Below are 13,071 nucleotides of genomic sequence, written 5' to 3'. Positions count from 1 at the left end.
TTTGCATTTACGTTTCAAGGACGGAGGTACACCTGGACAAGGTTACCTCAGGGCTACTGTGAGAGTCCCACAATCTTCTCTCAGGTAATGATGTCATCATTAGCTAAGTTTAAACCTCCGTGTGGAAGTCAAATCCTCGTCTACGTGGATGACATCCTCATGGCGTCAAAAACAGAGGCAGATTGTTGGTCAGACACGCTAGCATTGCTACACTGGCTAGCCTCACAAGGCCATAAATTAAGCAAAAGCAAACTGCAACTGTTGAAGCAGGAAGTGGTTTATCTGGGCCATGTTCTGACACACAATGGAAGAGCTATTCTTGAGTCGAGGAAAACAGCAGGACTTGATGCTCCGAAACCAAAAACGAAGAAGCAGATGATGTCATTCTTAGGACTAGTGAATTTTTGCAGATCATGGATCTTAGATTATGCGGAAATAACTGCCCCTTTACAAGCATTGATGTATGATAATCCCTTAGCAATGACTGATGTGTTAACATGGACCCCTGAAGCTGAAGAAACATTTATGTACATAAAACAGGCTCTTGTAAGTGCTGGAGTGTTAAAGCTGCCAGACTATCAGAAGCCTTTTGAGCAGGTTGTTGACTGCAAGGGTGATTTTATGACTTCAGTTCTATTGCAGAAGCACGGAGATAAGAGGCAGCCAGTGGCCTACTACTCCCACAAGCTAGATCCCATAGCTTGTGCACTCCCACCATGCGTTAAAGCAGTAGTGGCAGCATCTGAAGCAGTAAAAGCCTCCGCAGGAGTGGTGCTATATCATGAGCTAACTTTGCTAGTGCCACATGCAGTGTCAATACTGCTGCTACAAAGTAAGATAGCGTTCCTGTCGCCAGCACGTCATCTTTCCTGCATGGCAGTGTTGCTCTCTCAGCCGAATCTGACGATTCGTCGCTGCACAACCTTAAACCCAGCAACGCTGCTTCCCACCGCAGAAGAGGGACACCAGCACAACTGCCTGGATGAGGTCTCCACCAAGGTCCTGCCGCGACCAGATCTCAGTGATGTCGCGTTGACTACAGGACAGACACTCTTTGTGGATGGATCATCAAGAAAGGATGACTGTGGACGCACTAGAACTGCCTATGCAGTAGTTACAGCAACCGAGGTGGTGGAGGCGAAATCACTTCCCTCCTCCTATTCTGCTCAAGCTGCAGAACTCGTCGCACTCACACGTGCTTGTGAATTAAGCAAAGGACAAGATGTTACCATTTACACAGATAGTCAATATGCATTTTCCACGCTGTTTGTGTTTGCTCAACAATGGAATTTGAGAGGGATGAAAACTATGCATAAATGGGCAGCATTAGTGAGCCATGGGCCATGCCATGTCTCAACCGGAGGGATGGTACAGATGGTTAATGAACATTATTACACTATAAAGTCCTATGTAGAGAGATCATTCCCAGGTTTGGCATCCCGAAGGTCATCTGGAGCGACAATGGAAGCCATTTTGTAAATGAGATAGTGAAAACTGTAGGAGTAACTTTGGACATTGATTTGAAGAATCACTGCGCATACCACCCTCAGAGTGCAGGATTAGTTGAAAGAGTCAATGGTACTATTAAGAACAGACTAAAGAAATGTATGGACGAGACAGGAAAGAACTGGATGTTTTGTCTCGACCTGGTGAAATTATGAATGCACATAACACCACACAAGAAAACAGGCATCACACCTTTTGAAGCATTATATGGGCGGCCTTATTGCCTACCATACTTTGCAACAACAAATGAGCTAGAACATGTTGAGGAAACAATAGCAGATTATCTGAAAAAAGTGTTACTCAACCGATGTGTGAACGCTGTAAATGTTCTGCCTAGTCCTGTGTCTCCCACAGATTCCACCCCCCAGGAACCCATTCGACCGGGCGACTACGTGTGGGTGAAGAAGTTTGTGCGAAAGAGGTGGAACACGCCTAGATGGGAAGGTCCTTATCAAGTACAGCTGACCACAAAGACTGCAGTTCGAGTGGACGGGAAACTGTCGTGGATACACCTTTCCCATTGTAAGAAACAGAAAATTCTTCCAGGTGAAGGCGAGGGAGCAGTGGCAGACTCTCCGTAAACGGCTGACGGCCTGTATAGGTCCAGCAACGGCTGAACCCCGTCGGAACCTGTGAAGAAGAGTTAAAAAGGAAATGAAGTTGTTCTTCCTGATTGTGGTGAGTGCTGTGACGGCGGGACTCATGAGTTTTGGCCTTTGGAATTTCCGACAGGAGGGAGGTAATGTGTAGTACCTCTTGTTCGGGGTTGCATTGGCCGGCTCGTGGGATCAGTTGTTACTAGTACTTTGCTGCAGGTGGAAGAAGGATTTCTACTGGACGACGATGAAGAGGAATCGGAAGAAGAATGGATCAATGTAATACAAGATGTAAAAGAACTGTTCAAGATGTCTTAAGCTGTACACATGTTGAACCCTGAGTGTAAGAAATGTGTTTCTAGGAAAATGACGTAATGCATTGAAATTTCATGAAAATGTAAAGATGTAATACTGATGATGAAAATCTAGACGCATTTAACGATAAACAGGAGGGAAATGTGAGAAGAATTATTGTTATTGTTGTTATTAGTATTATCTTTAAATGCTATTGTATGTAGACTTTGAGTGTTTGAGGAATGTTGATAGGAAAAGAAGAACATGAGAGTGTCGTAAAAGTGCTGAAGCTGCTTACAATCAAGCTCAGCAACCAGATGTATCCTGTTGGTCAGGATTAGAGAAGTTTGTAAAGATGTCAGAAGACAATGAATTACGAGATCCTGTTTGGACACACATTCTGTTTGCACCAATAAAAGAGGTGAGCGAGCAGCAGACGAACGGAGTTGACAGAGGAAGCTTGAACTGCTGCTCGGCTCCCCCTTGCAAGGGACTCCAGTTGTTTGCGTGGTTACTCTGAGTCTAGTGAACGAACAGCGCGGGTGATCAAAACTTCATCCTCACAAGATTTTGTTGGGAAGAGCTCCGCTTCTGTGTTTAGACTCTTCTCTCCAAGGAACCAATCACCACCTTGTCTACTTCATGTTTTCTACCCTTTACCCTATGTTGTGCTCATAATTTATGTATTTTTTCTTCTTAGGTGAATGTTTTGTTCTCGGGTAGAGGCAGGTAAAATAAAATGGAAAATATGTTTTGTATTTTGATCCTTCTTTAAAAGGGTCCTAAAATTTTCCTTAGCTGCATTATTGTGGAGTGGATTGGACTAAAAGCAGCTAATTTTAGCTAATAAATATCAATACGTTGACATCTACTTAATGAGGACCATTTTCCTGAAAAATGTTCAGTATTATAGTTTAAACCAGATGTGTCCAGACCCACTGGATTAAGGTCTCAATGCAGTTGAGATTAAAGATTAAAAAAGAATATTTAAATATGAGCCAATTACAATGGGTCCAATTTTATCAACAGGATGTTCTAATAAATGAAGATGTTCTAAAAAATTCATCACACATATTTTTTTTAGTATGAAATGAATACAGATGAATTTAATTGTACTTTTTTCGGTTGAATCTTAATGTTCACATTTGCAGAAAAAGTCACCTAGTGCCGATGCAGTTGTTCTAATGGACACGGCTGTTTAGAATCATGTTGTGGGTAATAAAGTGAGTAAATGTGTCTAGTCAGAGAACAATGGTCTATTCATAGCAGAAGATGTTGGGGTATAAGTGGTGGAATCCATATGCAGCGGCCAAGGTGGCGGCGAGTCCGAGGGGCCGGATGATCAGAATCCTTCTATAGTCAAAATCAGTTGGGCTTTGAAAAGAATCCCAGTCTATGTCCACATCAGAGCCTGGAAACACAATGTTTTCATAGTTTTAGTAACATCTGAAAACACATTGATTTTTTTTTTTGTTACATTGTTGTTGAAAGCTTGAAATAATTTTCACAAGCTCCAACTCTATGAATCACCTATAGTGATTCCCCCCCCCCCCCCAAAAAAACCTGAAACAGTATTGTTAATCTGTCTAACCATAATAGAGAATCTAATCTATTTTTTTAAACTAGTGCCGTAGAAACGTAGGATTGAAGAATGGCCACGAGAGGGCGCAAAACTCCTAATTGTTGCATAAACTTTTCTTAATGTATGAAGTGAATTTATTTTAATTCTTCTGTAAAGCAACATTACTCACTTTGCAGTGAATCTCTTTCGCGTCTTCCTGCAATGAAATTGTGAACGATTGTTAGACTTTTATTGCCATTTGTTGAAGGCTAAATGTGTTAGCCAAGTCCTGACATCAGTCTCTTCAGAAACAGTTTGTGAAGCATTTATCAATACAAATGAGGATTGGCTGGATGAAAGTAAGCCGAGTTCAGTTTAGAATCAGAAACTTAACATACGACAGAGTTTCTCCTCGCAGACGCCTTCACATCCAGAACAAAACGTTCCTTCAGTTCTATATGGTTGTGCTCCATTTATGATCCCCCTAGAAACAAGAAAAGAGTTGATGAAAACAGACCAAATCCCTTGAGTTCCTTTTGGATTGCATGTATGGAAATACTCTCACTTTCACTATTAAACACATCCCTGAGTCTCCTCTCCTCTCCTCTCCTCTCCTCTCCTCTCCTCTCCTCTCCTCTCCTCTCCTCTCCTCTCCTCTCCTCTCCTCTCCTCTCCTCCACTCCCCCCCTCTCCTCTCCTCTCCTCTCCTCCTTGCGCATTACTAATGATCTGTACACTGACCACATTCAAACACTTCCTGTTACATAAACAATAATTTTGGGTGGAATAGCAAAGTATTCGTTTGACTTCCGATTACATTAGGAAAACTGCAAATAGCACTTTAATGTGGGCCTGTCCAACTGCAATGTAATCGGTGATTTGATATACATAGCTGACATTTGGGTAACTCAATTCAGTTGGCATGACTCGGCTCAATGTCGACAGCCAGTTCTCGATGAGATGGCACATGTCGGTACCCGTACCCACGCAGGAAATGGTTCTGGGAGCGTCACGGTCCAAGTGTGGCCGCAGTTCCGGACACAGATCCATGAGGACCTTCCTTGGGAGCCTTACGAGCCAGCCCTCCTCTTTCCCTGCGCACTGCTCCATTGGCAATATTTTCTCTTAACGGTGGTTTAGCACCATTTCACGCACATTTTCTTTATACTCAATCATGTAATCGCGTCATCTGTTTGTCGCTAATGTGAATATCACTCTCAGGAATGCCCTTTTAGACATTATTAAGTTTCCCAGTATCGCCACTCAGGGTCGCCAACAGCTCCAAAGAACTAGAAAAGTGCGTATGCTAACCTCTAGGCCACCCATGAAGCGTACTCAGCATTTTTGTGCGTACACACCCTGTGTACATGAGGCCCCAGCTCCTTTTCAGGATAGAAATATTTCCAACAAACCAAAGAATGTAAAACTTGTAAAACCTGAATGTAAAAGATTTTTCCTCACGCTGGAGCGTAGTTGCACACAAAAATGACGCCTTCTTTATCAGCAAGGTTGGTGGTTTGGACTCCATTTGGGCACAAGTGGGCAGCGCAGCCAACTTTGTTTGTGGTTGCCCAGACAACCTTGAGAAACAAAGAAACAAAACCCAACGATCTCCTTGAACAGCATGTATTTAGTCTATGCTCTGGTTATTTTACTGCATTAAGCAGAGAAAACCTATTCAGATTTCCCACCTTGTCACTGATTTCAGATCATACTCAATACTCTATTGCCACTGAGAGTGGTGAGTATTGCGTCACTTCCTGTCTCTTCTATCGTTCGTTGGTTGCATTGTGCACGGGGTGCCGTATTCACTTAATATTGAACACTTGGTGTGTTGTATTCACTTAATATTGAACACTTGGTGTGTTGTATTCACTTTACTTAAAATTTTGAACACTTGAGACATTCTAGTCACCTGATATCAACAGTAAGAAACAACCCATATTAAACAAATACAGGGCTTCGCCGATCACTAGCGTTAGCATGGCCTCACCGTCTGTTTCACCCGGTGTCTTTGTCTGTTCAGAGTGTGAAATGTTTAGTTACTCCTCTGCCTCCCTTAGTGAAGGGAATAGGTGCAAGAAGTGTAGTTTATTTATGGCTATGGAGGCGAGACTTAGCGAGCTTGAGACGCGGTTCCGCAGTTTGGAGTTAGCTGGAGTTGCGTCATGTAGCCAGGGTAAGCTAGCTGCTGCGGAGCCGCCTAGCGTAGCTACAGCTAGCGGTCCCCCGGCAGCAGCCGAGCAGCCGGCTAGCCAGGGCGGCTGGGTGATGGTTCGTAGGAAGCGTAGCCCAAAACAAAGGCCCACGGTGCACCACCAACCGCTTCCCGTGGCTAACCGCTTTTCCCCACTCGGCGACACACCCGCCGAGAATCCGACCCTGGTAATTGGCGACTCTGTTTTGCGCTACGTGAAGCCGACTCCAGCGACCATAGTTAGGTGCATTCCGGGGGCCAGAGCGGGCGACATAGAAGCAAATTTATGGCTGCTGGCGAGACGTAATCGTAAATTTGGTAAAGTTATTATTCACGTCGGAGCCAACGACACCCGGCTTCGTCAGTCGGAGGTCACTAAAATTAACTTGGAGTCGGTGTGTAACTACGCAAAAACGATGTCGGACTCCGTAGCATTCTCTGGTCCCCTCCCCAATCTGGCCAGCGATGAGATGTTTAGCCGCATGTCATCGCTTCGTCGCTGGCTGTCACGGTGGTGCCCCGATAACCAGGTGGCCTTTATAGACAATTGGAGCACCTTCTGGGGAAAACCTGGTCTGATTAGGAGAGACGGTGTCCATCCCACTCGAGATGGCGCTTCTCTCATTTCTAGTAATCTGGCTAATTTTATTAGACCCAAAGTGACCTGACAATCCAGGGTCCAGACCAGGACGCAGAGTTGTGGTCTTACACACCTCTCTGCTGCTTCCTTAGAACCCTCATCCACCAACAATAACATATTTAACACTATAGAGGTAGTCTCTGTTCCACGGTTAAAAGTTCACCAAGCACAGAGCAGGGGAGCGGTCAATCACCAAAATCTTATTAAAATTAATACTGAAGCACAAGTTGGAGAAACTAATATCACAATTAAGTGTGGACTGTTAAATATTAGATCTCTTTTGTGTAAATCCCTGTTAGTGCACGACCTGATAGCGGATCATCACATTGATTTATTTTGTCTTACTGAGACCTGGCTTCAGGAGGAGGAGTATGTGAGCTTAAATGAATCTACTCCTCCTACCCATCTTAATTATCATATTCCACGGGTTACTGGTCGAGGAGGGGGAGTGGCAGCAATCTATCACTCCAAGTTATTAATTAATCCCAGACCAAAACATAGCTTCAGTTCATTTGAAAGCCTGACTCTTGGCATCACTCATCTGAACTGGAGGACAGAAAAGCCACTTCTGTTTGCAGTTGTATATCGGCCCCCTGCTGGGCCACATTCAGAGTTCCTGTCTGAGTTCTCTGACTTCTTATCTGACTTGGTCCTTAGAACGGAAAAAGTCATTATCATTGGAGACTTTAACATCCATATGGACGTTATAAACGACAGCTTTAGAAATGGCTTCATTTCATTACTTGAGTCAGTTGGTTTCCTCCAGCAGATAAACCAACCAACTCACAGCTTTAACCACACCCTAGATCTAGTCCTGACTTATGGTGTTGAGGTAGAACATGTGTCAGTGTTCCCTCGGAACCCAGTCCTGTCAGACCACTCTTTGATCACTTTTACATTTATGATTAAGGATTCTTCTATGCTCAGAACAAAGTCTTACTATAGCAGATGTCTTTCAGATAATGCTGTAGCTAAGTTTAAGGAAGTGATCCCTGTGCTGATCCCAGGACCACCATGTGTTTCCCCAGGGATCAATCATTATAATCTTAGCCCTGCTGAGGTTGACTCTATTGCTGAAGGTGCAGCAACCTCACTGAGAATCACGCTTGATTCTGTTGCCCCCCTGAAAAAGAAAATAGTAAATCAGAGGAGGTGTGCCCCCTGGTATAATTCACATATCAGGACCCTCAAGCAGAAAGTGCGAAGACTGGAAAGGAAGTGGCATTCCTGTAAGATAGACAGCTACCATGTAGCCTGGAAAGACTGTCTATTAGTATACAAAAAGGCCCTTCGCAAGGCTAGAACAGCTTATTTTTCTTCTTTGATTGAGGAAAATAAGAACAACCCCAGGTTTCTCTTCAGCACTGTGGCCAAATTAACCAAGAGTCACAGTGTTTTAGATCCACGTATCCCTTCTTCCCTTAGTGGTGAAGACTTCATGAGCTTCTTCACTGATAAAGTTCTAGCTATCAGAGAGAAAGCTAACCAGGCCATCCCTACAACTGGACCATCACCAGATGTGCCGACTGTGGGAACATGCAGGGTCTCCAACGAGCCCTTAAGCTCCTTCAGCCCTATATATTTTTCTGAGGCGTCATCGCTAATTCAGAAATCCAAGACCACTACGTGTCTTTTAGATCCCATCCCAACACACCTGTTGAAGGATGTTCTACCACTGATAGGCAGTTCTATCCTGGACCAGATCAATGGTTCTTTAGTGTCAGGTTATGTACCCCGGTCCTACAAGGTGGCAGTGATTAAGCCGTTGCTTAAAAAACCATCACTGGATCCTGATGTCTTGGCAAATTATAGGCCAATATCCAACCTTCCTTTTATCTCTAAAGTTCTAGAGAAGGTGGTGGTGACTCAGTTACTGGAGCACCTGCAGAGGAACAGCCTGTTTGAGATGTTTCAGTCAGGCTTTAGAGCTCACCACAGCACAGAAACAGCACTTCTTACAGTCACTAATGATCTTCTCATAGCTTCCGATCATGGACTGGTCTCTATGCTGGTTCTGCTGGACCTCAGTGCTGCTTTTGATACAGTTGATCACAGCATCCTGTTACAGAGACTGGAACATGTGATTGGGATTAAAGGGACAGCACTAGACTGGTTTAGATCATATTTATCTGATAGATACCAGTTTGCCCATGTCCACGGCGTTCCCTCCTCATACAGTAGGGTTAGCCATGGAGTTCCTCAAGGTTCCGTACTCGGACCAATCCTCTTCACCTTGTACATGCTTCCCTTAGGGAACATTATTCGGCAGCATGGGATAAATTTTCATTGTTATGCTGATGACACTCAGCTCTATTTATCCATGAAACCCGAGGAGACAGAGAAGTTAGTGAAGCTCCAGACCTGTCTTAAAGACATAAAGTCCTGGATGTCTTCAAATTTCCTCCTCCTTAACCCAGGAAAAACTGAGGTCATGGTGTTTGGTCCTGAACCTCTCAGGGATAGATTAGATCACATGATCACTCTAGATGGTATCTCATTAACATCTAGTCTCTCTGTGAGGAATCTAGGAGTAACTTTTGATCAAAATCTCTCCTTCAACTCACACATTAAATTAGTCTCTAGAAGTGCCTTTTTTCACTTGAGGAACATCTCAAAGATCAGGAAGCTACTGATGCAGCCTGATGCTGAAAAGTTAGTCCATGCATTTGTTACTTCCAGGCCGGACTACTGTAACTCCTTATTATCAGGGTGTCCAAACAACTCTTTAAGAAGCCTCCAGTTGATCCAAAATGCTGCAGCCAGAGTTCTGACAGGTATTGACAAAAGAGATCACATAAGTCCTGTAATGGCGTCGCTTCATTGGCTGCCCGTTAAATTTAGAATAACTTTTAAAACCCTTCTTCTGACCTACAAGGTCCTCAGAGGCCTAGCTCCATCCTACCTGGAGGAGCTAGTGACACCTTACCAGCCCAATAGACCGCTCCGCTCTCAGAATGCTGGTCTACTTGTGGTTCCCAGAGTTTCTAGGAGTAGAATGGGGGGCCGAGCATTTAGCTACCAGGCCCCCCTGCTTTGGAACCAGCTCCCTGTCCAGGTACGGGAGGCTGACTCCATCGCTACTTTTAAGATCAGACTCAAAACCTACCTCTTTGAAAAAGCTTACTGTTACTAATTCAGTAGTTCCAGTTACTATCATAGACAGACAAATTATCATACTTAGGGGGTCGTCTAATCATTAGGTCACATTCTAGCTATGCTGTTATAGGCCAAGGCTGCCGGGGTCCGGAAACATGATCACCTGACAGGCCTCTGTCACTCCACTGGGTCATGGTTTCCTCTCCTTTCCTCTCCTTTCCTCTCCTCATCAAGCAGACTAGTTATGCTGATTCTTGTGTAGTTTTTCTGCTTCTCCCCCCCCCCCCCCCCCCCTCTATCTATTTGCAGGTATCACTGCCATCGGAGCTGCATAATGACCGCCGGCCCCGTTGAAGTGATTGTGCATATTTTTTGTGTGTGTTTCTGTGCTCTGTGCCTCTCCTCTCCTCTCCTCTCCTCTCCTCTCCTCTCCTCTCCTCTCCTCTCCTCTCCTCTCCTTCTCCTTTTCCTCTCCCTCTCCTCTTCTTTCCTCTCCTCTTTCTCCTCCTCCTCCTTCTCCTCTCCTCTACCTCCCCTTCACTCTACCTCTCCTCTCCTCTACCCCTCTCCTCTCCTACCTATCCTCCCTCCTCTCCTCTCTCTTTACCCAGCCGGCCATCAGCAGGAGGGTCCCCCTACATGAGCCTGGTCCTGCTCAAGGTTTCTTCCTGTTAAAGGGGAGTTTTTCCTTGCCACTGTTGCTTGTCTGGGGTCAGGCCCTGGGATTCTGGAAAGCGCCTTGAAACAATTTTGATTGTATAAGACGCTATATAAATAAAGATTGATTTGATTTGATAAGCCAGATTGTGGTTCTGCACAGACCTGCTTGTAGTGGTCACAGACATCGGTGCAGGTGTCACTGTCATAGTCATAGTTCCGGTTCTCATCCACCCAGTTTTGAATGGCAGCAGATGCATTGAACAGTGTTGGTGGGTAGACCGTCCATAGGTTTTCACCCACAAATGAGAAATTAGGGTGCGTAGGTCCAACAAGATTCCGTTCTGGGTTGTGCTCGAACAAACACCTTCTGGCCCATTCCCTCGCAGTCACGGATAAATCCTTGTCCCATGTCTGAAGGAGCAGAGAGAGCGTGAAGCATTAAAAGGAAACTAGGCTGTGTGTGTGTGTGTGTGTGTGTGTGTGTGTGTGTGTGTGCTCTTGCACATGTCATGCATTGAGGAAAAAAAAAATTTGGCGGTCCTTCAAAGGTGTGTTTGAGAGACTGGTTGATTTGGTTGTAAGGTTGAGGTCTCAGTGGGGGTGGGAGGCGAACGTCCTCAAACAGTTTTAAGTACAAGGGTGTGTGTGTGTGTCTATCTGTGTGCATCTACGTGTGCCTGTGCTACTTGGTGATGACCGCAATATGCGATCTACGAGCAAAGTAGGGCCATTTTTTACTGGTCCTCCCAAATTCGCAAGACTTGTTTATAAGAGCAACGGCATCAATAACAATAACCCAACCTACCTCTTCTTAAACAGAGTGGTAAGAGTGGTAAAAATTTGGGGCCAAACTTTCAATTTAAAAGGAGCATTATAATTGGGTTAGCTGGAAACACACCCTGCATAAGCATCAGCTGCCTACATTTGGAGGTTGTTATAGATTATCGTTAGCGATTTTTCGGCAGTCACGTGAGCAGATAATAGGGCTGCTTCATGCTGGCAAATGCATGGATGGAAAAGCATCCTAAAGTGCACCTTATTCATATTTACACTAAACCCAATAGAAGACTGACATCATCAGCACACTGTAATTGTTTTACTGCACTTATGTTGCCTCACTTCTGTTTGATCTTATAAAGGGTGTCCATTTATCAGCAAACAGGTTAATGTTCAGATTCCAAACCCTGATGTGATTAGATCGAAATAGGAAATCATGGTTGACAACACAGGAAACATAAAAGAGGCTATTTAAATGAGAACCATTCGGACCAAAACCTCCCGCTACACGAACAGCTTCTTCCCCTCTGCCATCAGGCTGCTGAACACCAAGTGACTTATCACTTAAGCACCATGAACAGCAGCCAGTCGGACTCACGAACAATACATCACATTACTTCTGCATTGACCTGCACCATTTCTATTTCTTACCACCTACCACTTACTATTTATGTATATACTGTATATATGTCTTATTTTTATTTTATTTATCTTATTCTAGTGTGGTCCTCTTTATGTTGAATGTCGCAGCGTCTCACCAAGACAAATTCCTAGTTTGTGTAATACTGTGTATTACATGAACAATGGCAATAAATCTGCTTCTGATTTTGAACTGCAATGATGGCTGACACAGTTTTTTTTTTTTAACAACTTTTTCCAAAGAGTTATGCACGGCCTGTCTAAATGTCACAAACACAAACACAAAAGTCAGCAAGTGAAAGTTTCGATTTTGCTTTTCTGTCTGCATTCGTGGTTGAAGATGTGAAACTGTGTGTTAAGCCTACCATGTAGAGCATGTCACTGGCAGCTGGCCTGACGGACGACCGCGCCCGGTTATGTCCCCTCACACACTCGTCTATGAACGACTCGTCGGTGATTTCAGGTATGGTTACAAGAGACACGACAGACTTGCCGATAACCCAGGCCCACAGTAACGTCTTCACTGCACTCGCCATGCTCGCTACGTGGTATCAAACTGTGGGCTGATGACACAAAAACTCAGAAAGAAAAAAGGAAACGACGCATCAAACAGGAACAAGAAGGGTGTGCTGGTTTCTAAACACCTGTGGATTGTAAAACACCAACTTTCTCAACTTTAGTAACTGTAAAAGAGATCAGAAACAACAAACCAAATTAGCAGGGAAGCTATTGAGGCTTTGTCCATGAGAAACCAGTGAGAGGCCAACTTCCCTAAATATGGCCTCAGCCATTAATTAGGATACATCAGCAGATGATATGATATATCTGCATTACAATCAATATGTTATTGATTCAGTACCAGAGGCCATGATCTCTGCTTAGTCTCTCCTCTACCTGTCCTCCCCCTTCTCCTCTCTCTCTACCCAATCAGCCATCAGCAGGAGGGTCCCCCTACATGAGCCTGGTCCTGCTCAAGGTTTCTGCCTGTTAAAAGGGAGTTTTTTCTTGCCACTGTTGTTTGTTGGGGGTCAGGCCCTGGGATTCTGGAAAGCCCCTTGAAACAATTTTGATTGTAACAGACAAAATATGAGTCAAGAGTTTTGAA

General features: G+C 44.4%; 1 protein-coding gene across 1 annotated transcript; it reads right to left on the bottom strand.

Moving 5' to 3' along the window:
- Positions 1–3,398: 3,398 nt before the first annotated feature.
- Positions 3,399–12,591, bottom strand: LOC115246696 (GLIPR1-like protein 1). Its single transcript, XM_029825871.1, has 6 exons — positions 12,332–12,591; positions 10,713–10,961; positions 5,419–5,537; positions 4,356–4,441; positions 4,148–4,174; positions 3,399–3,807 (listed from the first exon to the last, which is right to left on the bottom strand). Exons 1-6 carry the CDS (start codon positions 12,500–12,502, stop codon positions 3,653–3,655), a joined length of 807 nt encoding a protein of 268 aa, XP_029681731.1. The 5' UTR covers positions 12,503–12,591; the 3' UTR covers positions 3,399–3,652.
- Positions 12,592–13,071: the final 480 nt, after the last annotated feature.

The sequence above is a fragment of the Takifugu rubripes genome, chromosome 18, assembly GCF_901000725.2.
Source record: "Takifugu rubripes chromosome 18, fTakRub1.2, whole genome shotgun sequence".
Classification (NCBI taxonomy): Eukaryota; Metazoa; Chordata; class Actinopteri; order Tetraodontiformes; family Tetraodontidae; genus Takifugu; species Takifugu rubripes.
The sequence above is the reverse complement of the archived record's forward strand: the minus strand, read 5'-3'. Positions and strand labels throughout refer to the sequence as shown.

Bases quoted from the DNA above. Each gene is read 5' to 3' on its own strand.
- LOC115246696 (XM_029825871.1), bottom strand. From the start codon at position 12,502: ATGGCGAGTGCAGTGAAGACGTTACTGTGGGCCTGGGTTATCGGCAAG. The intron at 10,962-12,331 runs GTAGGCTTAACA...CTGCTCCTTCAG, and splicing joins CCAGTGACATGCTCTACATG to ACATGGGACAAGGATTTATC. The intron at 3,808-4,147 runs GTGAGTAATGTT...TTGTGTTTCCAG, and splicing joins CGAAAGAGATTCACTGCAAA to GCTCTGATGTGGACATAGAC.